The sequence below is a fragment of the Oncorhynchus mykiss genome, chromosome 16 (genome assembly GCF_057628025.1).
Source record: "Oncorhynchus mykiss isolate SJ-2025 chromosome 16, ASM5762802v1, whole genome shotgun sequence".
NCBI classification, from domain to species: domain Eukaryota; kingdom Metazoa; phylum Chordata; class Actinopteri; order Salmoniformes; family Salmonidae; genus Oncorhynchus; species Oncorhynchus mykiss.
In genome coordinates this window covers 13,214,049-13,235,416 of record NC_143037.1, presented here as the reverse complement: position 1 = coordinate 13,235,416, position 21,368 = coordinate 13,214,049, and the positions used below count along the sequence as shown (strand labels likewise).

Below are 21,368 nucleotides of genomic sequence, written 5' to 3'. Positions count from 1 at the left end.
TTTAACCCTCATGTCCAATTCTCTTATTTGGCTTCCACACCAGGCTGATATTGACAAACATCATTCTCGTTAAGATCTTATGAAATTACAAACTCTTCTTGGCAGGCTCGCCTTGTTTGTGTGGCAATGTATCTTTTTGGCAGCTGGGTTTGATTTGTGGCCTTTGATAGTTTGAGATTAATAGTATTTGCAAGGCCATATTGCACATTTTTGATTTATTCAAAGTTGAAACGATCATACCCTTAGTTATTTATGCAGTTGTATCCATTGAACAGGTACATCTTTATAGTTTGACTGTACTCTTGTGTAGACCTAAGGCTGATGTTGAAGTCCAAACACATTATTATAATTGCCGCCTCAGCCATTGCGCCAGCCACTTTCCCTCAGGGGAATCCCTGTCGAAACTGAATGCAGTTTGATTGCCATCTTAAGTGGAGGTCCAATTTAGTAACGTTGCCCCCTCGGCCCTCGATTTAGCTCAACGGACCGAGTGAACAACCATGGTCACTTGCGGGGTTGACATGACACACAATTCAATGAACTGTAGTCACATGTCAAACTCTGGTGGCCGTGAAGTGTCAAATTTAATCAACAATGTTGTATTTTCGGCATGTCAGAAAAAAGTTTGAAGCTAGCTTGCTAATATATTGGAATAAATGACCAAACTATAAAACTAGCTAGCCAGCTATAGGTAACTGTAGCTAGCTACCTGACAGGAATGCTAGCTAGATTTGTTAGCTTACTCGGTACATTCGTAGCTTTAGGTTGGTTGTTTTTAAGATCAACTTCAAGACTTCCTCCAAGGATGTTGCCTCTCCGACCATCACACTACCTCGCTTGGGTCAAGGGACATTTAAGGTACACTCGGATGTGACGATGTAAAACGTCATTCAAGGGCTGAGGGTATAGGGCCGATGGTTGTCTACTTCGAGTTTAAAATGCAGCCCGAGTGTAGGTCGGTCTGCCCTGGGCAGCTACAGCAGCGCGTCAGTCTGGCGTGTACGAAATGATGCAATCGTTCTCTCAGATTACTGTCAGAGACACATTGCTTATTTCCTGCCTGCTCTATGTCATCTTACAAATGCACACCATAGAGGGGACAGAGATGTGCAATATGCAGTATGTGTCAGAATATATGTTGAGGACTTGATGGTGCTAGGGTGTAGGCTACAGTATATTTTCTGTATGCATGTACATTACCGTTCAAAAGTTTGGGGTCACTTAGAAATGTCCTTGTTTTTTAAAGAAAATTACTTATTTTTTTGTCCATTAAAATAACAGCAAATTGATCAGAAATACAGTGTAGACATTGTTAATGTTATAAATGACTATTGTAGCTGGAAATGGCAAATTTGTATTTTTTTAATGGAATATCTACATAGGCATACATACATAGGCATACAGAGAGGCCCATTATCAGCAACCATCACTCCTGTGTTCCAATGGCACGTTGTGATAGCTAATCCAAGTTTATCATTTTAGAAGGCTAATTGATCATTAAAAAAAACTTTTGCAATTGTTAGCACAGCTGAAAACGGTTATGCTGATTAAAGCAATAAAACTGGCATTCTTTAGACTAGTTAGACTAAGTATCTGGAGCATCAGCATTTGTGGGTTCGATTACAGGCTCAAAATGGCTAGAAACAACTTTCTTCTGAAACTCGTCAGTCTGTTCTTGTTCTGAGAAATTAAGGCTATTCCAATAGTCATTTACACCATTAGCAATGTCTGCACTGTATTTCTGATCAAATTGATGTTTTTTAATGGACAACAAATGTTTTTCTTTGAAAAACAAGGACATTTCTAAGTGACCCCAAACTTTTGTGCATGCATGCACATAATTTTAAACCACACTCACAGATTGTTTCCTGTTTCCAGTAGCAACTCTATTTTCACAGCTTGTCTTGCTGTTTTGCATTGCAAGTGCATGTGAAAATATAGAATGGACTTGCTGTTGCTTATTAAGGGTAATGAAATGAGTAGAATTTAATGGTTTAGTGGTTTCTCACTGATGAAGACGTTTTACAGGTGTAGCGGAGGTGGAAACCTGTGATGATGCACATCTCTTATCACCTGGGTTGAAACATTTCACACCCACTCAACGTGTCAACCCAACTTGCATACATACTGTAGCTCACCCGTAAGTCCCACAAAGTATGGCCACAGCCTTCTACCACAGGAGGTTGGTGGCACCTTAATTGAGGAGAACGGGCTCGTGGTAATGATGAGTGGAATTAGTGGACTGGTATCAAATGCATGATTTTCATGCGTTTTGTTGCCGTTCCATTTGCTCTGTTCCGGCCGTTATTAAGAGCCGTTGTCCCATCAGCAGCCTCCACTGACTTCTACCTACCAGCGCTTTTATTCAAAATAGAAGCTATGGCCACATATCTCACAGGACTCTGCTGTGCAGAGCATGGTGCCTTGGTTATATGGCAGCAAATGGTTTCACAAGCCTGCCAGTGTGCACAGATGTCATCGATAGAACAGCACCAAACGCATCCATTTTAGGGGTTGTATAGATGTCAGCCAAGGCTCTGTACTAAATGGGTGGTATGCAATTCTCCATTTCCCAACTCACTGGCTGAATTTGACTAAGTAGATTATTTTTTACTCCCCCAGTTGTGCCAACGGCTTTCATTCGTAGAGGAACTGTTGTGTATTTTGAAATGGGGCATATTGATTTCCTGTTCTGTTTTTATTCTGTTCTGCAGCACTCTGACTCTGCAGCAGTGGCTTCTACAGAGAGGAGAGGGAGTTCCACAGATAGCCTACTAAATATGAGTCATCTATAGGAACTACTGCAACCATTATGAATGTACTTGGTAGCTATCCATCAGCCCAGTTCAAAGTAAAAAATAAAGCTACTTTTCTGTTTCAGTTTGAATGATGCAATAACCATATGAGTAGCTTGGGCAGTATGTATAGGTTTGGCTGGTCAGGACAAATGACACTCCCCTATAAAAATACAGTGGAACTGGCACATTTTTACTACCTCCCTGCTTAAAATAACCACTCTGGCTTGACGTCAGTCCTGGAGCCTGCAGGTTGTCGCTCTAAATGTTTCTGTTTGGGACAGAATTACACACACACGCTATCTCTGAAATGAATCCAAACGCTGTTGCCCTGCGCTGTTCTGTTCAAAATTCAAAAAATCACAATCGCACATCAGAGCAAGCTATCTTCATTTGCCTGGCTTCACATAGGGGCTTGTTTGTTTGCAGCAAGAGACAAAAGCCCCTACAGAAAATTCATTAAAAAACATCCCTGAAAACGTGTGCTTTAAAAGTAGACTGCAGCTGTGGAGGAGTCCGTGAAAATCGGATCTACTTTTCCTCACCGTCCTCCATGCATCACCCCAGAGGTAAAGAGGCCTGAAGTTTTAATTTACAGATTTGCTGAAGCAAGATGCACACTACCGAGAGAGAGCGGATGTATGAATGTCCAGAGCGGTCGATATGTTGGCCGCTCAGGTCTCTAGACTGACTCTGTGGCTCGGGAAAGGAAGGTGGTCGCTGAACGTGGATCTTTGTTGTGATGAGTAGCAGCAGAGTCAATTACTGGCTTGGCTCTCAGAGACCTTTGTCTGGGAATTGTCTTTTTAATAATGAAAAAGACACACAAACAGAAGCAAGCCAAACAGTCCCGAGATGATAAATAATGATTGAATGAGAGATTCTGACCTATTCTAATGGGCTACTTCATTCAGCACAGACATGTCTCCTCTGTCTGGCCAACACACTACCTCATTCTCTCTGTAGAACTTCTCTAATCTGACCCGCGTCTAGATGCGTGCTGCAGTTGGAAACGTAATTTGGCCCCCTTCCTAAAATTATATCCTCTACGACATTGTTATTCCAACAAATTAGGGCTCAAATGGGATCCATTAGGAAACGGGGCTAATGATGGAGCTTGGTCGCTCCTGTGTGGCGGCTTTCTGACCACTGACAGACACTCAGTGCTGAGCCGCTGACCGCCCCGTCTCCTCCCCCCTCCCTATGCACGCCAATGACTCACCCTACCCAATAAATATTGTACTTATTGTCAGACACAGTTCATGTACAAGTGCATTAAAGGTTAGCAAAACAAACTCCCTTTTCTTTCCTTCTAACTAACGGGATGCCGTCCAAAACCTCTCAGGCAAATATTAAATCAACCTTTAAAGGGCTGAGAGATCATAACTTGGGGGAACGGTGCAGCTAGAGCTGAATAACTTTTCAATGCGTTGCCATGGTACCGGACCTGAGCCCCCCTAGGGAAATGGCTAAAGACCAGGTCCTGGCTGGGAACAATGGAGAATGGATGGGAGTAGTGTTGCGACCCATTCAAACGTTTGTGTTCGCTCGCAACAATGTCAATTTTTAAACAAATACTGACGTGAAGAAAAAAAATCTCCCACCACCCCTGTTTTTCAAATAAGCAGACTCTGATGCTTTGGTGAATAAACACTCTTGCAGGTGAGAGTGTGTCAGTACTTAATGTAGCTCTTTTCATTTGAGTGCTTGGTTTTTGTGGCTCAGCTCATTCTTTGCGTATTACATCTTGCTTTTTAAATTAAGCATGGCACAGTGTGTGGACACCACAGAGATAATGCGCGTCGTTTTTACATCCTATCAAACCTTTATTACTGAACCGTTGTCACACTTTATAATACACTCTGAAGGAAAGAGTCTGCATGGTTTGACACCTAAGTATGTGTTAACAGGCCTGTGGATGTGGTCAGTGTATTTGTAGTGTTGTCATCTCACTATGCTGTTCTACAGATGTAGCATCTTAATTTGATCACCCTGTTGCAGAACTTTCCTGCAATGCAGGACATGTAAAACTTGTAGTGTATTTGAGGTTTAAAAAGGCTTCTGAAGTTTGTAATTTCTACTTTGAAATTGCAGAATTGATTTTCCCACACAAAAAAATGTATACATTTCCAATAATTATAATCCACGTAATAATTCACATTTCCTGTTGCTGCAGGATTATTTTCCTGCTTTAGCGAACTGTCTGAAATGTAAGATCCTACACCTGTATGGGTTAGCCTTCCTTTTGTTCTTGCCAGCCCTTTATTATAGAGTTGTTGGTGGACAGAACATCCTTGTTATAGTGAGAGGGACTTACAAGGATCTTCTCAGATTCTCCTCTATATGTTCCTCATAGATGGACACTCTGTTTCCCTGTCCCCTCTTCTGTCTCTATCCCCCTGTGTAGTGACACATCTCAGCCCATTAGCCAGCAGCAGGTGTCTAACCTGGTCAAATATGATGTTCATGGTGACTGTCACCACCTAGACTGGATGTCAGGTTCTCCTCATTAGTAATGGACATAGCTTGGATCCTCAGAGAGCACCGTGACGGTAGCTCAGTCTGCAGCACCATATTGAGAGGGAGGAGATTCCCCCCAAATCACTAGTCAAGACAGGTTTGTGTTGTTTCATTCCCTTAATTGGTAAAGTTAGGACTATTTAGGGTCATCTGATCCTAAACCTGTGGTTTTAGGGGGGAAACACCCACCTTGAGTGTGGCAGTAGTACGTTTAGGGAACTAGACTCCTGACTCCTCAGTATACCTGTAGTGATTAACAGTTCCCACCTGTACACACACCCTGCTCATACTACGCATTCATTTGGAGTACAGCAACAGCAATGCAGGGCTGCAGTTCTCTCTGGTTCCTTGGCCCAGGCTGCAGGGCCTATAAATCTGGCCCAGAGCAGACTTTATGTAGCATGGCTGGCTAGCACCCTGACGCAGTGAGTTAAAAATGCTGTATACACTCCCCTATGTATTTATTTGGACAGTGAAGGTAAATATTTTAATTTGTCTCTATTCTCCAGCATTTTGGATTTGAGAATGTTTCGTATGAGGCGAATGAGGTGTCACTTTTTTTTTTTTTTTCTTTTCATTCTTACCTGTTTTACCATTTAGAAATGAAAGCATGTTATGTATCTAGTCCCCCCCATTTGAAGGTGTCAAGTATTTGGACAAATTCACTTGTGTATTAAAGTAGTCAACAGTTTAGTATTTGGTCCCTTGTTCCTAGCACGCAATGACTACATCAAGCTTGTGACTCTACAGACATGATGGATGTATTTGCTGTTTATTTAGGTAGTTTCAGATCATGCTGCGCCCAATATCATTTAATGGTAAATAATGTATTGTCATTTTGGAGTCACTTTTATTGTAAATAAGGATAGAATATGTTTTTAAACACAATGTGGATGCTACCATAATTACAGATAATCATGAATGAATCATGAATAATGATGAAAGAGAAAGAGCATACCACCATTTCCAATGACAGGAGTGGTTAGCGTTTTTGTGGGGGTATGATATTTATGCCTCTAACTATTGAACTTTGGGATTTTATATGAACATTTCCTGGCCTGCACATTTCTCTTCCTCCGCTCTCTTTCTCTCCCTTTTACTCCCCATTGATTGGATGTGAGCCGTCGAGCGAGTTTCACAATAACTTTCTCTTTTACAGCCTTGCCCCTGCCAGATGGGGAAGAGGCATTGCTGTTTATGATGTGTAACCGGGCCTTGCATGTGACACGTGACTCCTCATGGCTGCTGCCCGCACAGATCCTTTACAAGGTTTGACAAAAAAATGCAATTAGGTGAAAAGAGATTGCGGTGTGGAGGGACGAAGCGGTTTCCTCTGGGGATGGCGACGTGAGGGGAGCATGTCTCCTATCTGACTAGAGGACAGGTGGACACGGGAGAAGGGAGCAGGGGAGAATCTGAATTGCATTTCCCAGATTGCTCACGTCTTCTCACCTCCTCAAAATCCATTGGATGAGAAGGTTAGAGATCCCTCCCCTCTGACCTTCTCATCCAATGGGTTTGGAGGACGAGGAGAGAGGACGTGAGGAAAGGAGGAAATGCAATTTGACATTTTCCCATGGCTGCGTTGTATCCTTCATAGGATGTCCTTCACGAGTGAAATGTTGTGATGTGCATTCACTGCATGTCCCAGTTGACCATACATCAATGTACATATGTGCAATGTATTTCTTCCTAATTGTAACCGCTGCGTGTCTTCTGAGTACCTCATGTTGAAATTAGGTTAGAATTTTTTCAAATGTATTTGAATGGGGTTGAAGGCTTTCTGTGCTCAACCATGGATGACATTGGTAGGTATCATAACACACAGACCCAGATAAGGAAGCTCTGTGTGCTCTTTGTTTGCCATGGACCATGACCTTAACATTGAGCACGCGTTCGAGTGGATGCTTCTTTTTTTTTTTTTTCAAGCTTTTCAGTATGCTTCCCCTCCCTCCCTTACTGTGGTGATGACAATAGATACTGTAACTTCCACATCCACCTTTCACTTCACTATACAAAGCTCCTCCCTTTTCCTCTTTCATAAAGAAATGCATTGCAATTAAGGCATTGATAGCCAGTTACATTTCTAGCACATCAGACAATAAGCCTGAGGGTCCATTGTACTGGTGGCATGAATCCTTAAAGTAGGGAGGTATAGATAGTCCCAATTGTGATTTAAAGACCTCTGTCAAGCATACCTGAGGGGCATTTTTAAAAGGAATTGTTCGTTTGACCTTTGCTACTATGCTATATGTGCTGTGCATTCAGCCAATGAGTATCCACTATCTGCACATTTAGGAAAATAGAACAGAAGGCAGTGTTATAGTAGATGCATCTCTACAGCTTTGGGCCTGTTGACCCAGAGAGACTCTGGTTGGATGAGACCCTGCTCCTGCTGAGAGCTCTGCCCAACCGTCGCTGGCACCAGGACCTCCGTTAGGAGGGAAGGGGCTGTAGCTATGCCCAACCCACACTGGAACCAGGACCTCCGTTAGAAGGGAAGGGGCTGTAGCTCTGCCCAACCGTCACTGGCACCAGGACCTCCGTTAGGAGGGAAGGGGCTGTAGCTATGCCCAACCCACACTGGAACCAGGACCTCCGTTAGAAGGGAAGGGGCTGTAGCTCTGCCCAACCGTCACTGGCACCAGGACCTCCGTTAGGAGGGAAGGGGCTGAAGCTCTGCCCAACCCACACTGGCACCAGGACCTCCGTTAGGAGGGAAGGGGCTGTAGCTCTGCCCAACCGTCACTGGCACCAGGACCTCCGTTAGGAGGGAAGGGGCTGAAGCTCTGCCCAACCCACACTGGCACCAGGACCTCCGTTAGGAGGGAAGGGGCTGTAGCTCTGCCCAACCCACACTGGCACCAGGACCTCCGTTAGGAGGGAAGGGGCTGTAGCTCTGCCCAAACGTCGCTGGCACCAGGACCTCCGTTAGGAGGGAAGGGGCTGTAGCTCTGCCCAACCCACACTGGCACCAGGACCTCCGTTAGGAGGGAAGGGGCTGTTTCTCTGCCAGGTGTCTGTGTCATATCTGTATCTCAGAGTACTACGTATGGGCCTCCAGGGTTCTCCTGTCAACACGTGTCTCAGCGGTGTGTGTGCAGTGCACGCAAGCCCACTCCTATATCAAAGATCAGGGCGGCCACTGGCGCGTGCGCGCACACAGCGGCGGCAGCCACACTGACTGCACCACAGCCACGCTGGAAAATGTGAACCTTCTCATCTGCACACATACACCTGTGCGGGCGCGTGCACATTCACACATACATGTTCTTTCTTCATCACACACACACACACACACAGACACAGACACACACACACGGAAGACCTCCATAGAGATCCCTGGCTGCTACACATCCAGGTGATCATATAGAAGAGCCGCTGGCTCATATGGATTATTTTGGTGATGAACTGTATGCTCTGAATGTGTTTTTATAGGAGCTGTAAAGCATTTGTTCAAAGCTGCCAGGGTTGGAGGGAGCCTCTCTCTCAGGCCTGCCACAGCAGCTGGCCAGGTCTCTGCAGAGAGGGCCTGAGGGAATGTATGAACGAACAGAGTGCAGGCACCCCCACCCCAGAGGGATCCGTGGTGACAAGTGTGTGTGAGGATGGCGTGTGTGTGCAAGCATGTGTGTGTGAGCGCATGTGCATGTGTGAGTGTGTTGTAGTGCTGTATCGTGGTGAATGAAGGGGGTTGGAGAGCCCCCCCCCCCTTCTGCTTGGAGAACCAAAGAGGCCCCAGCCTTTTGCACATTTATCTGTCGTCGTCTTGTTGTGCGGAATGAATATTGAGTGTCCTAGTCAGTAAAGGAATAGATATTGAAAGGAATGGTTCCTAGTGTTTTGATTACTTTAACTGAGATCTTTACAGAATGTTGTAATGCACTGTATATTTACAGGCCTGAACACAAGGTATTTGACACACATACCCGTTCCATATTTGTTCATACCAAAATGTGTTCCTACCACAACCTGTTGGACGTCTGTGCTAGAATTGGTACGCTGGACACTAACTCCCCCCAGATGATCGTCACATTGGACGGCATCTCTCACAGCCACCAACAAAACACGAGTCCACACCACTGAAGAAAGCAGGATGAGTGAACCTTCAATGAGCCTTCATCAGGTCAGACTTAATAGAAAAAGGTTAACGAGATGGAATGGAGCAGCCTTCACGTGGCTGGAGGACTGTCTGAGGATTCCATGAAGAGCTCATTGGAACAAGCAGCATTGTTCAGGATCATTTTGAGCCGAAATTCTCTTTCCCCCTCCGATCTACTAGCGCTATATCTTAAACAGCTCCGTGAGTGAGGTTTAGGTGGACCCCAATGCTGACCGCTCAGTAGAACAAGCCTTTCAAAAGGTTTGTCTCTTCAGGTCATTCAAGTATTTTCCATGACCAAATGTTACCTCAGGGTCTGACTGTAGTTAAGCGTAATGCGTTTGTGAATAGAGTACTGAATCCACAGTTGGTGTGGGACTTTACTCTGTCTTAAATGGTATATTTTGACTAGATTGGTTCCCACCCTGCCTGTGTCTGAAATCTTTAAACAGCAGCTACCAATGGGCTTGCTTAATATCCATGAGAAACAGAAAGCCTCATAGATAGTGGTTTTGCATTATCCCCTTTTTGTGCGTGTGCGCCGGCCGGGCGTTTGTGCGATGCTGCAGCAGATTGCCCGGTCGTACCAAGAGCCACATTTACATGGGCCTAATCTGGGCCAGATGTTCCTGGATGACACAGATAATGAGAAAAGGATCCATATCCTGGGAAAGTCATGTGACCTTGTGACTGGCACTGTCATATTCCCCCATCGTCAGCTCGGTGTGGCGATAATTAGATGACCATTTACAAGTGTTCCGTGCAGTAGTGAAACTACAGCATTGGGACTACTGGGCAGATCATTTTTCTTTCTGTCGATTTAATAGCTTTTGTCACTGGGATGTTAAGCGTACAGATGTGGTGCTTGTTATTTGCACTATGCAATATGTTAACATGACTTGTGCTCGTGGGCTTTGTAAGCCTCACTCATGTTTCATCTCTTTTGTCCCTGTTTTACTTTCATGGTAAATCTTGTTTGCAGTTAAAAATATATATTTTCTATTGACCTGTTGTAAGTCGTCCGGATTCAGAAACGGTTATGTCGCACAAGCGGTCATACGTAAACTTTAGTGAGACATCGTTCTACCCACCATATTGACTCTGCTCTCCTGGAATCGCCTCAGAGACCGTCCAGAGACTAACCATAGGGTTAGTTAACTTGCTGCTTTTTCTTAGGGCCCACTGTTGGCCTCAATGAGAAGACTTTCTTTCCAACATGTCTAGTAGAAAAATGCATTAGAATCCACAGCGTTGACCTTTGACCTGTATATGCTCTACACTCTGGGGCCCTAAATAACTAAAGCACGGCCAAGCTGACGCTTCAGAGGCCAATAAACAACAGATGTTCCAGACGAAACAGCATTTAAAAAAAATAAAAAATCCAAACCCTTATAAATAAACTAAGGAGAGAACCTCTTTTCGCCCTCCACTCAGTCTTTGCAATAATGGATGTTAGTTTAGTTGCACCCAATCTTATGCATGTGGTCTGATAGGCGGTAGCTATCTTGCCTCAGTAGACTGAATGCTTGCTCAATGATCATACTCTGAGCACCTCATTAGACATGCTTTTATCTGGGTCAAGTTACAATATAATTCATATCATAACTGGAGCCTAACGTGCAGAGTATTTTAATTATTTTTTCAAGATTGCATTAATGTCGCTGCTGTAAACCTGCTTGGATCAAATCTGTTTAAGAAAATGTAATCTATGTCATCTGAAGGGCGCTCCACAGTGGTTTCACAGTCTACGCAATCTGACTATGTGGAGAGCCATGCAAACGAACCTCTGTCGGATCTGTTTCGTAGACTACTGTGTAGAGCCATTAATGTCCCGTTGAGGGCTCAGTGGGGATGAATGAGTGAAGCCTGATACTGGGAAATGTTAGCTTGACTGGAACCTAGACTTTGGTACACAGTCCCATCACCTCAGTGGTATTCATTGTAAGTGTAGGTTGTGTGTGTCCAGGTTAGGCTACCTGATACTGGCATGTTAACAGGCGTATAGACCCTGACATTGTCCCTCTGTTTCTCTGTGCTGCAGTGCTAAAGAAGAGTCAGCGGCAGCAGCTTGAGGCGGTGAGCTATTCGTCGCGCTATGCGCTGGGCCTCTTCTACAAAGCCCAGGCTCACATCGACGTCCCCTGGGCCGCCAAGTACATCTCCAATAATCCCTGCATTCGTTTCATCGCCATTGACGATAAAAAGCGCAATTTAGGTCAGTGCTACCATGTTATTGCTGCCATGTCTCTCTGTGTGTCTGTCTCTTTGTCTCTCTCTCTCCCTCTCTCTCTGCCATGTCTCTGTCTCTCTCTCTCTGCCTCCTCTCACCCTACCCCGCTATGCATTAATCAGATTTTTTTTTTAATACCTAATCAATTAAAAAAAGATATATATTTGCTTCATCGCCATTGGCGATAAAAAGCCAATTTAGGTCAGTGCTACCACTGTCTGTCTGACTCATTCTCTTTTTCTCTCTGTCGGACTCTCTCTCTTTCTGTTTGCTTTTCTGCTTCTCTTTCTCCCTCTCTGGAAGGCATGCGTCAGAATGTCTCTCTAATTGAGTACCACTGTTCAGCAGGCATGTAACTTTCCATGCCAGCTTATGCCTTCAGTCCACTGGATTCTTCCTGGACTATGAAGCTGCATTTTGTGTGTATTCAAAATCCCAATATACAAGTTGTGACGGTTTCATTCAAACTCAACCTTTTTTGATGATGCTGGGGGGAGACCCTCCATAGTCCTAATTATTTGATTGGCTCGCCGAGTGCTGGGCTTGCCCAGTCAGTCCATTGGTAGTCAGGTTTCATTACTGATTGAACACAGGAGGGAGATGCATTAGACGCTGAGCAGGGGAGCACAGACCCTGAGGTCAGGCTTCTGCAAACACACATGTACCAGCCTTCATTAACAGCTCTGATTTCTGCTACAAAACCACTGCCTCTCGCCTGCTATAAGAAGGAACAACATCGTCTTATATCACACCTGGAGGGGTTTGTGTGTGTGTGTTTCAGAGAGAGAAATATATGTATTTGTGTGTGTGTGTGTGGACATGTTTAACTATACTTGTGGGGACCAGAAGTCCCCACAAGAATAGTAGACAAAAAAAACAAACATTTTCCATACATATTTGCCCATTTATAGAAGTGTTCATGAAGTGACTTTTTGGACCTGAATGCCAAAACATTCAGGGGATAAAGGTGCTTAAAGTTGACCCATGTTGCATACCCTACCATACCATGAGACATCCATGTCTTCCTCACTGGAAAATAGAAACGGTTGAGTTTTATATCATTTCAATTCTTACAGTGTTGTCAAAGTATTTTGTAATTCCTTGAAAAAAAGTTTGTATAAAATGTGTATTTTTTAAAATCCTTATCAATTAAAAATAAATAATTTTAAATGCCCTTTTCTATATATATTTATTTATTTTTTGTTATACATATGTAGTTTATACCCTATTTCACATAATCTGAGGTGTTTGTGGTGCCCGCCATCGGTTAAGACACAGCATACTCTTGAATAAAGGGTGCGTGTCATTTCAATCATAGAAATAGAATTCATAGAATTGAAATCTACTTTCAGACCAGTATCATTTAGTTGGTACATCATTGAAATGTTATTTGAATTGAAGTTTTATCTCACAATTACTACCACAAAGGTGGATTTCTGGTCCAGCCACTGGCGAATGCCAACTTAAATAGGAATGTATATTTCGTTATCTGTGTCTTTTGATTTCAATAGGTTTCCTATGGAAGATTGACAGTAATTTTTTTTTTTTGTGGACTTCCAACCATCTTTGTGCTACCATTTTGAAACTCAAAATTCCCTATTTGAGTACTTTTATCAGCCAAAACATGACACCCACCCTATATTCAAAGTATGCTGTGTCTCAAACAATGGTGGGCACGACACAAACACCTCAGATTATATAAAAATGTATCCATTTTTTTTAACGTTTTTTTAGGTAATTGATGTTCAAGGTTAATGTTTTTTTGTTACATTGTTTACAGAAATGTTTACCTTGTTTCACAGCCATGTTTTGAAGCTTTTAAATGATATCAAACTCAACCTTTTTGTCTTTTCCAGTGATGAAGACATGGATGTCTCATGGTACGGGGGGGTATTAAGATAACGATCACTTCATTGGTCAATTCCACACAAGGTCCAACCGAAATGTACATTTAGATTTTTAGCCCAACCCCTCCTAAAGACACATACGCATACATGACTTTTTCCACATTTTTGTTACAGCCTTATTCTAAAATGGTCCTCGTCAATGTATTTAATCAATCTATACACAATACCCTATAATGACATCACAATACCACATAATAACAAAATGAAAACAGGTTTTTGCATTTTTAAGAAATGTATTTTTTTAAATGATGAAAAAAATACATTTACATAACTATTCAGAGCCTTTGCTATGAGACTTAAAATTGCACTCAGGTGCTCATGTCCTGTTTCCATTGATCATCCTTGAGATGTTTCTACAACCTGATTGGAGTCCACCTGTGCTAAATTCAGTTGATTGGGCATGATTTGGGAAGGCAAACACATGTCTATATAAGCTCCCACAGTTGACAACCCATGTCAGAGCAAACACCAAGCCATGAGGTCGAAGGAACTGTCCTTAGAGCTCCGAAACAGGATTCTGCAGCATTGAAGGTCCCCAAGGCCTCCATCATTCTTAAATGGACATTTGGAACCACCAAGACTCTTCCTAGAGCTTGCCGCCCGGACAAACTGAGCAATCGGAGAAAAAGGGCCTTGGTCAAGAAGGTGACCAAGAACCCCATTGTCACTCTGGCAGAGCTCCAGAGTTTCTCTGTGGATATGGGAGAACCTTCCACAAGGACAATCGTCTCTGCAGCCCTCCACCAATCAGGCTTTTATGGTACTATAGCATGGCCAGACGGAAGCCACTCCTCAGTAAAAGGCACAAGACAACCAGCTTGGAGTTTTCCAAAAGTCACCTAAAGGACTATGAGAAACAAGATTCTCTGGTCTGATGAAACCAAGATTCAACTCTTTGGCCTGAATGCTAAGCTCTCACGTCTGGAGGAAACCTGGCACCATCCCTACCATGAAGCGTGGTAGTGGCAGCATCATGCTGTGGGGATGTCTTTCAGCAGCAGGGACTGGGAGACTAGTCAGGATTGAGGGATAGATGAACAGAGCAAAGAACAGAGAGATCCTTGATTTAAACCTACTCTAGAGTGCTCAGGACATCAGACTGGGGCAAAGGTTCACCTTCCATCAGGACAACAACCCATAGCACACAGCCAAGACAACGTAGGAGTGGCTTAGGGACAAGTCTCCAAATGTCTTTGAGTGGCTCAGCCAGACCCCGGACTTGAACCCAATGGAACATCTCTGGAGAGACACCAGAAAATAGCTGTGCAGCGACATTCCCTAACCAACCTGACAGAGCTTGAGGATCTGCAGAGAAGGGGAGAAACTCCCCAAATACAGCTGTGCCAAGTTTGTGGTGTCATACCCAAGAGACTCGAAGCTGTAATCACTGCCAAAGGTGCTTCAAGTACTGAGTGCTTCAAGTACTGAGTAAAGGTGCTTCAAGTACTGAGTTAAGGGTCTGAATACTTATGTAGATGTGATATTTCAGTATTTCTTTTTTTATATAAATTAGCAAAAATTTCAGAATTTTGCTTTGTCATTATGGGGCATTGTGTGTAGATTGATCAGGGAAAAAACTATTTAATCCATTTTAGAATACGGTTGTAACGTAACAATGTGGAAAAAGTAATGGGGTCTGAATACTTTCCGAACTCACTGTATCCAGGTTTTTGTAGAGTTGTGGGGGGCTGCCACACTGGGTGTCCGGGGAGCTTGCTCAAGGTCACTACTGTAGGCAATGGGTTTGATACCATCAACCCGCCAGTTCCCAGCTCACTTCCCGCCTGATTAAGCAGGGTAGTAGTGTGCAAGCAAACTTCTCTCAGATTATTTCTGAATGGCCCTTTGAAAGCTTGTGAATGCAGAGAGCAGGAGAGGCGCTTTAAGGAATAGCTGTGGAGTGTCTCTCCAACTCTCTGCAGTGGTCTAAAACGGGGCACTTGCTGTGACCAGGGGAACAGGTGTCAGGTCACTGGACAGGACAATGGGCCCCCTGTGTCATATAAAGGTAAGTTAACCAATGCAAATTGCACACTGCATAACTTAGTTGCCAAATTGCTCTACCTGGTGAACGTTGTAGTCTCTTGCTTCTACCTCGGAAGCAGAGTTGGTGCCAGCCTCTACCTACTTACGTATAAAACAACCAATAACTGATTGTGAGCTCTTAATACCAGCTACTCAAACACCTTTTAGTGGTGCCATATACCATATGGCCATATGCCATATACTACTGTCCATCTCCTCTGTGTCATATCCTACATATTATAACAGGGCTCGCCTAACACCATTCCTACAGAGATACCGTCCTGTAGGTTCCTACAGAGATACCGTCCTGTAGGACGGAGCTGATCGTGGACTTCAGGAGGCTGTAAGAGGGAGCACTCCCCCATCCACATCGACGGGGCCACAGTGGAGAAGGTCCTTAAGTTCCTCTACGTACACATCACTGACATTCTGAAACGGTCCACCCACTCAGACAGTGTGGTGAAGAAGGCGCAACAGCCTCCAACCTCAGGAGGCTGAAGAAATTTGGCTTGGCCCCTAAGACCTTCACAAACTTCTACAGATGCACCATTGAGAGCATCTTGTCGGGCTGTACCACCGCCTGGTACGGCAACTGTAACGTCCGCATCTGTAGGGCTCTCCAGAGGGTGGTGCAGTCTGCCCGACGTCTACAGCACCCGGTGTCACAGGAAGGCCAAGAAGATCAAGGACCTCAGCCACCCGAGCCACGGCCTGTTAACCCCTCTACCATCCAGAAGGCAAGGCAGTACAGGTGCATAAAAGCTGGGACCGAGAGACTGAAAAACAGCTTCTGTCTCCAGGCCATCTGACTGTTTTAAATAGTCACCACTAGCCAGGCTCAGCCCGGTACCCTGCCCTGAACTTAGACACTGTTACTAGGCGGCTACCACCCAGTTATTCTACCCTGCACCTTAGAGGCTGCTGCCCTATGTACATAGTCATGGAACACTGGTCACTTTAATAATATTTACATACAGTACTGTTTCACCCACATCATTCTTCTATACTGTTTTCTTGTCGAGGCCTATCCTATTTAACAATCGCTGTACATATACTATTCGTCAGATATACTACATTTTTTACTCTTTATACTGTCCATATTGTCTATACATCCCATTACATTCCGGACTCCGACATTGCCCGTCCTAATATTTCTTAATTCCATTATTTTACTTTTTAGATGTGTGTATTGTTAGATACTACTGCACTGTTGGAGCTAAGAACACAAGCATTTTGCTAGACCCGCAATAACATCTGCTACATATGTTTGTGACCATAAAAATTGATTTGATAGTTACAACTGGGGTTGGATTGAAAACCTACAGGAGGGTAGCTTTCCAGGAACAGGGTTGGAGAACCCTGTCATATTAACATGGTCTCTGTCTCCATTTCTGCCCTCTCCATCTGAACTGAATTTTTTTGTTGGAGGAGAACAGCAGATGCAAAAGCTCACTTCCAGGAATGACACATCTCAAGTGATCAGGGTGAAACAGTCATCTGTGGGTTCAGTCACCATGACAACAAATATCCTCCACACAGGATACGCTGTTTGGGTTTCGCACCTCTTTCTCTTTGTCTTCCTCTTTCTCTCCCGCTCTCATTTTCTCTCTCTAGCTGGCCCTTTGCCTGGGCACAGTGATGCCAAACACTGGTTAGAGTGTCTCTCTTACCCATGAGCCAACCCAGAATGGCCCACTGGACAAAAGTTAGACCCCAGTGAATGTGTGCTGTAGAGTCTCTGTGACCCCACAGTTAGCATCCCCAGCTCCCTAGTTTCCCACAAGTCAGTTTAGCATCTCCAGTTTAGCTCCAAAAAAAACCAGCTGGCTGTGTTTGTGTGTACGCTCAGTCACACGACATGGTCTCGTCTGCCGCTTTTTTTAAAAATTAACCGAGCAGGAGGAGATTATTGACCTTCTGGTAACTCTGTGTCCCCGCTCCGGCAAGTCAATCGCGGGACGTGTTTATTTGCTGTGGTAAACTATTGTTCTCCGCAATCAGTTTTAAATATGGTTTAAGACAATTTCATCAGAGAGATGACTTCACGACGTACAGCCGCGATAAATCAACGCAAAGCGTCCTTTATGAGTCAGAGCCCTGCCTGTCTGTGCTTGTTGTCTGTCTGTCATTAGAAACAGGACCTTACTGTGTCCATTCCCTGCATGATGTCACCATCACACAGCCGGATCCACAGCAGACGACAAGCCTTTCGGTTGTGTGTACAGTTACCTGCATGTTGTGTTTTTGGTAACTGCCAAAATAAAGGAAACACTTGAGGAAATGAGGGTTACAAAGTCTATTGAAACCAGGTGCTTCTACAAAGGTGTGGTTCTTGAGGTAATTAAGCAATTAACATCCCATGATTCTTAGGGTCATGTATAAAAATACTGGGCAGGCCATTATTTTGGATACCATGGCTATGGTAGGATGACAAAGCCCCCATCCACAGGGTACGAGTGGTTGATCAGCATGAAAACGATGTAAACCATACGCCAACCTCAGTCACCAGATCTCAACTCAATTGAACACTAATGGGAGATTCTGGAGCGGTGCCTGAGACTGCGTTTTCCGCCACCAACAAAACACCAAATTATGGCGTCGCATCCCTCCAATAGAGTTCCAGGCACTTGTAGAATCTATGCAAAGACGCATTGAAGCTATTCTGTCTCGTGGTGGCCAGAACAGCTTCAAGACACTTTACATTGGCGTTACCTTTTTGGCAGTACCTGTACATGCAACACACATCAACCTCTGACTGAGGGAGACATTTGCATTACAAATCAAGCTGGTCATATTAGTTAAGCAGAAACAGGGGATTCTGGGTACAGGAGTCTGTTTCATTAAAAAGCCATGACGTATGTTGTCGGCGGCGTGCACAGTTTTGACCCCCGTTTGGTATTGGCATGCAACTCTTAATTAAACATCAGGACAGAGATAAGGAAGTGCTTTTTTTCCTTTTTCCTGGAGTCAGAATCCTATCAAAGAATTCCGCTGTCAGATTAGGGGAACGATCTTGATGCCAACGATGATTTTCGGTTCCATTCAACATCTTAGCTATTTCCATATCCAGCTGTTTAAATCTGAGTACTTAGTTCTTTATGAAAATGAATCTTCTCATGACCCACTATTGAGGACACATTCAGTAGGGGTTTTGGATTTATATTTCATATTTCTTTTACTGTTCAGCTGTGAGATTTAAGAGTTCACTGTCTTAGAAGTTGTTTCTGATGATCAGTGTGGCCAAAACATGTCTTAAAATATATATTTTTAAATTATTGATACTTCTACTGTCCTGCATTGTAAACGTAACTGCACTGTGTTCTTAGCTATACCTGTGTGGTGCTGTTCAAAGTCAGCAGAGTTAGTCCATCCATGGTGGTATGGTTCTGAACTGTGCTTTCTTTCTGTGCAGAATCCCCTGAGTGCGGTACCTCCATGGTGGTTCACACCAGTGTTCCCTTTGGTATCAAACACCTGGAGGAGGCAAAGGAGCAGGTGGAGCCTCTCATCCTGGAGGAGCTGAACAAGCTGCTGCCCGGCCTGCCACAGCCCGACAGCATCAAATGCCAGAAGTGGAGATACTCGCAGGTGAGCGGGGTTACTCGGTCAGGAGTTTTACCGCATTCCTTCTTTGAGAGAAGAGAAAGTAGACTGTCAAGAGGTTTGTCTTCATTACTCCTTTGAGAGAAAATAACTGTTTCTACTTCAGGCCTGTCACGATGCACGGAAAGAAAGTCAACGTAGAGGATTGACATGCTGTATCTATCACGATCAAACCCTATTAAACTTCAGTGCATTCATTACATTTCCCTGCTTGTGTATAAACTACATGAGTATAGTGAATGGAGACTGGTTGGACACGGTGTTAATTTTTCAAGTAGCTCCAATGTCCTGTTTACTTACTGTGATGTTTCCCTGAATTTCTGAGCTTCTTGGACCAGACACTATAGCTTTAATTACTGAAGTCGAACAAGAACATGTCTCTCTCCCTCCCTCTTTCTCTCTCATTCTCTCTCTCCTACTTTCTTTCTCGGTTTCATTCTCTCTGTCGTGCTCTTTTTCACTCTTCTCTCGCTTTCTTTTTCTTGCTCTTTCTTTCTCTCGCTCTTTCTCTCTCGCTCTTTCTTTGTCTCTCGTGCTCTCTTTCTCTCTCTTTCGCTTGCTCTTTCTCTCATTCTCTCTCCCTCTCTCTCGGTTTCATTCTCTCTCGCTCTATCGTGATCTATCATTCTCGCTCGCTCTTTCTCTCACTTGCTCTTTGTCTTGCTCTCTTTCTCGCTCTTTCTTTCTCTCGCTTGCTTTCTCTCGCTAGCTCTCTCTCTCATGCTTTTTATCTCGCTCTTTCTATCACTCTTTCTCTCTCCCTCTCCAACACACTCACACACACTCTGCGAGGCTGGACTGGGCTGGGGGTCAGAGGCCACAGAACATCTGTGTGGGAGGCACATCACTGGGAGTGCCAGAGCATGGGCCAAGGCCCACTGGAACTGGACGGGCCATGGTAGAACACATGCACATTTGTACTGAAATAAACACGCACTCATACACACACACTCATACCATACACACATCAGCTCCCTGTCAAATACACAAGCAGACATTCTAGCAAAGGCCATTGTGAGAACGAGGAACATGTGTGACTCAGTTGGTAGAGCATGGCGCTTGCAACACCAGGGTTGTGGGTTCGATTCCCACGGGGGACCAGTACGAAAATGGATAAGAGCGACTTCTAAATGAGAAGTGTAAAATATATATATTTATTAACTTGAGGAAATTATTTATCCTAACACACATAGTAGTTAACTGTTTCTTAGATGTAGGTTATAGGTTGCTTTCTCTTTAGATACTTAAGTTATTTATTTCACCTTTATTTAACCAGGTAGGCCAGTTGAGGACAAGTTCTCATTTACAACTGCGACCTGGCCATGAAACATATTCTCAGCTGCTAGAATCTCATGCTTTCCTTGCTATAAAACGTGTTTATATTGGGGCATTTTATCTTAATGTCCAAAACCTCCCTCCTCCTTCACTCCGTGCTCTTTGCTCTGGAAAATCAGCCTCACACTGTATATGGAGACAGCAGAGCTCAGGCCCGCTGTATCAACTTACCACTAGAGTAAACCAAACAATTTGTCCATTGCTAGATTTCAACAAGAATGCTTATCAATTGATTTACATGGTGATTACCATTCAGAAATGCATGGGCAAACACAATATTTAATTTTTGGAGAGGAGTGGGGATGGAGGGAGGGAGGTGGAGAGTGGGGGTTGATATCAGAGCACAGTAGTAGGCTATTAAAAGCCCCAGCAGGAAATGGATACTATTTCCTTACCCTTAGCGGTGAGGGGCAGTGTACCTCAGTGCAGGCCAGCAGAAGCCTCTAAAAAATGGCCCTTGCTATGACACGTACACAGACTTGTGTGTTTACACTCCCAAATCATTAACACACTGAACTCTCGGCATTCAGGCTTGAAACATGAGGAAGACAGTTGGCTGCGAGGCTGATTTCATATCTGCTCGTCTAGCCAAAGACAGTGCATTTTTCTGGCTTGAGCTGTACTATCCCACAGGTGGTTGGTGGTACCTTAATTGGGGAGGATGGGCTCATGGTAATGACTGGAGGGGAATTAGTGGAATGGTATCAAATAAATCAACCGCATGTTTTCCATGCATTTTGGTGCCATTCGCTCCGTTCCAAACATTATTATGAATTGTCCTCCCCTCCAGCAGTCTCCATTGTATCTCACCATGTATAGACCTACCCTGAACACAGACTGTTAGAAAAGAC

General features: G+C 44.1%; 1 protein-coding gene across 2 annotated transcripts in view; it reads left to right on the top strand.

Annotated features, from left to right (window-relative positions):
• rnls (renalase, FAD-dependent amine oxidase) overlaps positions 1 to 21,368 on the top strand; it is a 46,258-nt gene that overhangs the window by 20,230 nt on the left and 4,660 nt on the right. For both annotated transcript variants that reach the window (XM_021564781.3, XM_021564779.3), the window contains exons 5-6: positions 11,459 to 11,632; positions 18,992 to 19,167. In XM_021564781.3, the coding sequence (XP_021420456.3) occupies positions 11,459 to 11,632; positions 18,992 to 19,167 (350 nt within the window). The remainder of the gene's footprint in view (positions 1 to 11,458; positions 11,633 to 18,991; positions 19,168 to 21,368) is intronic.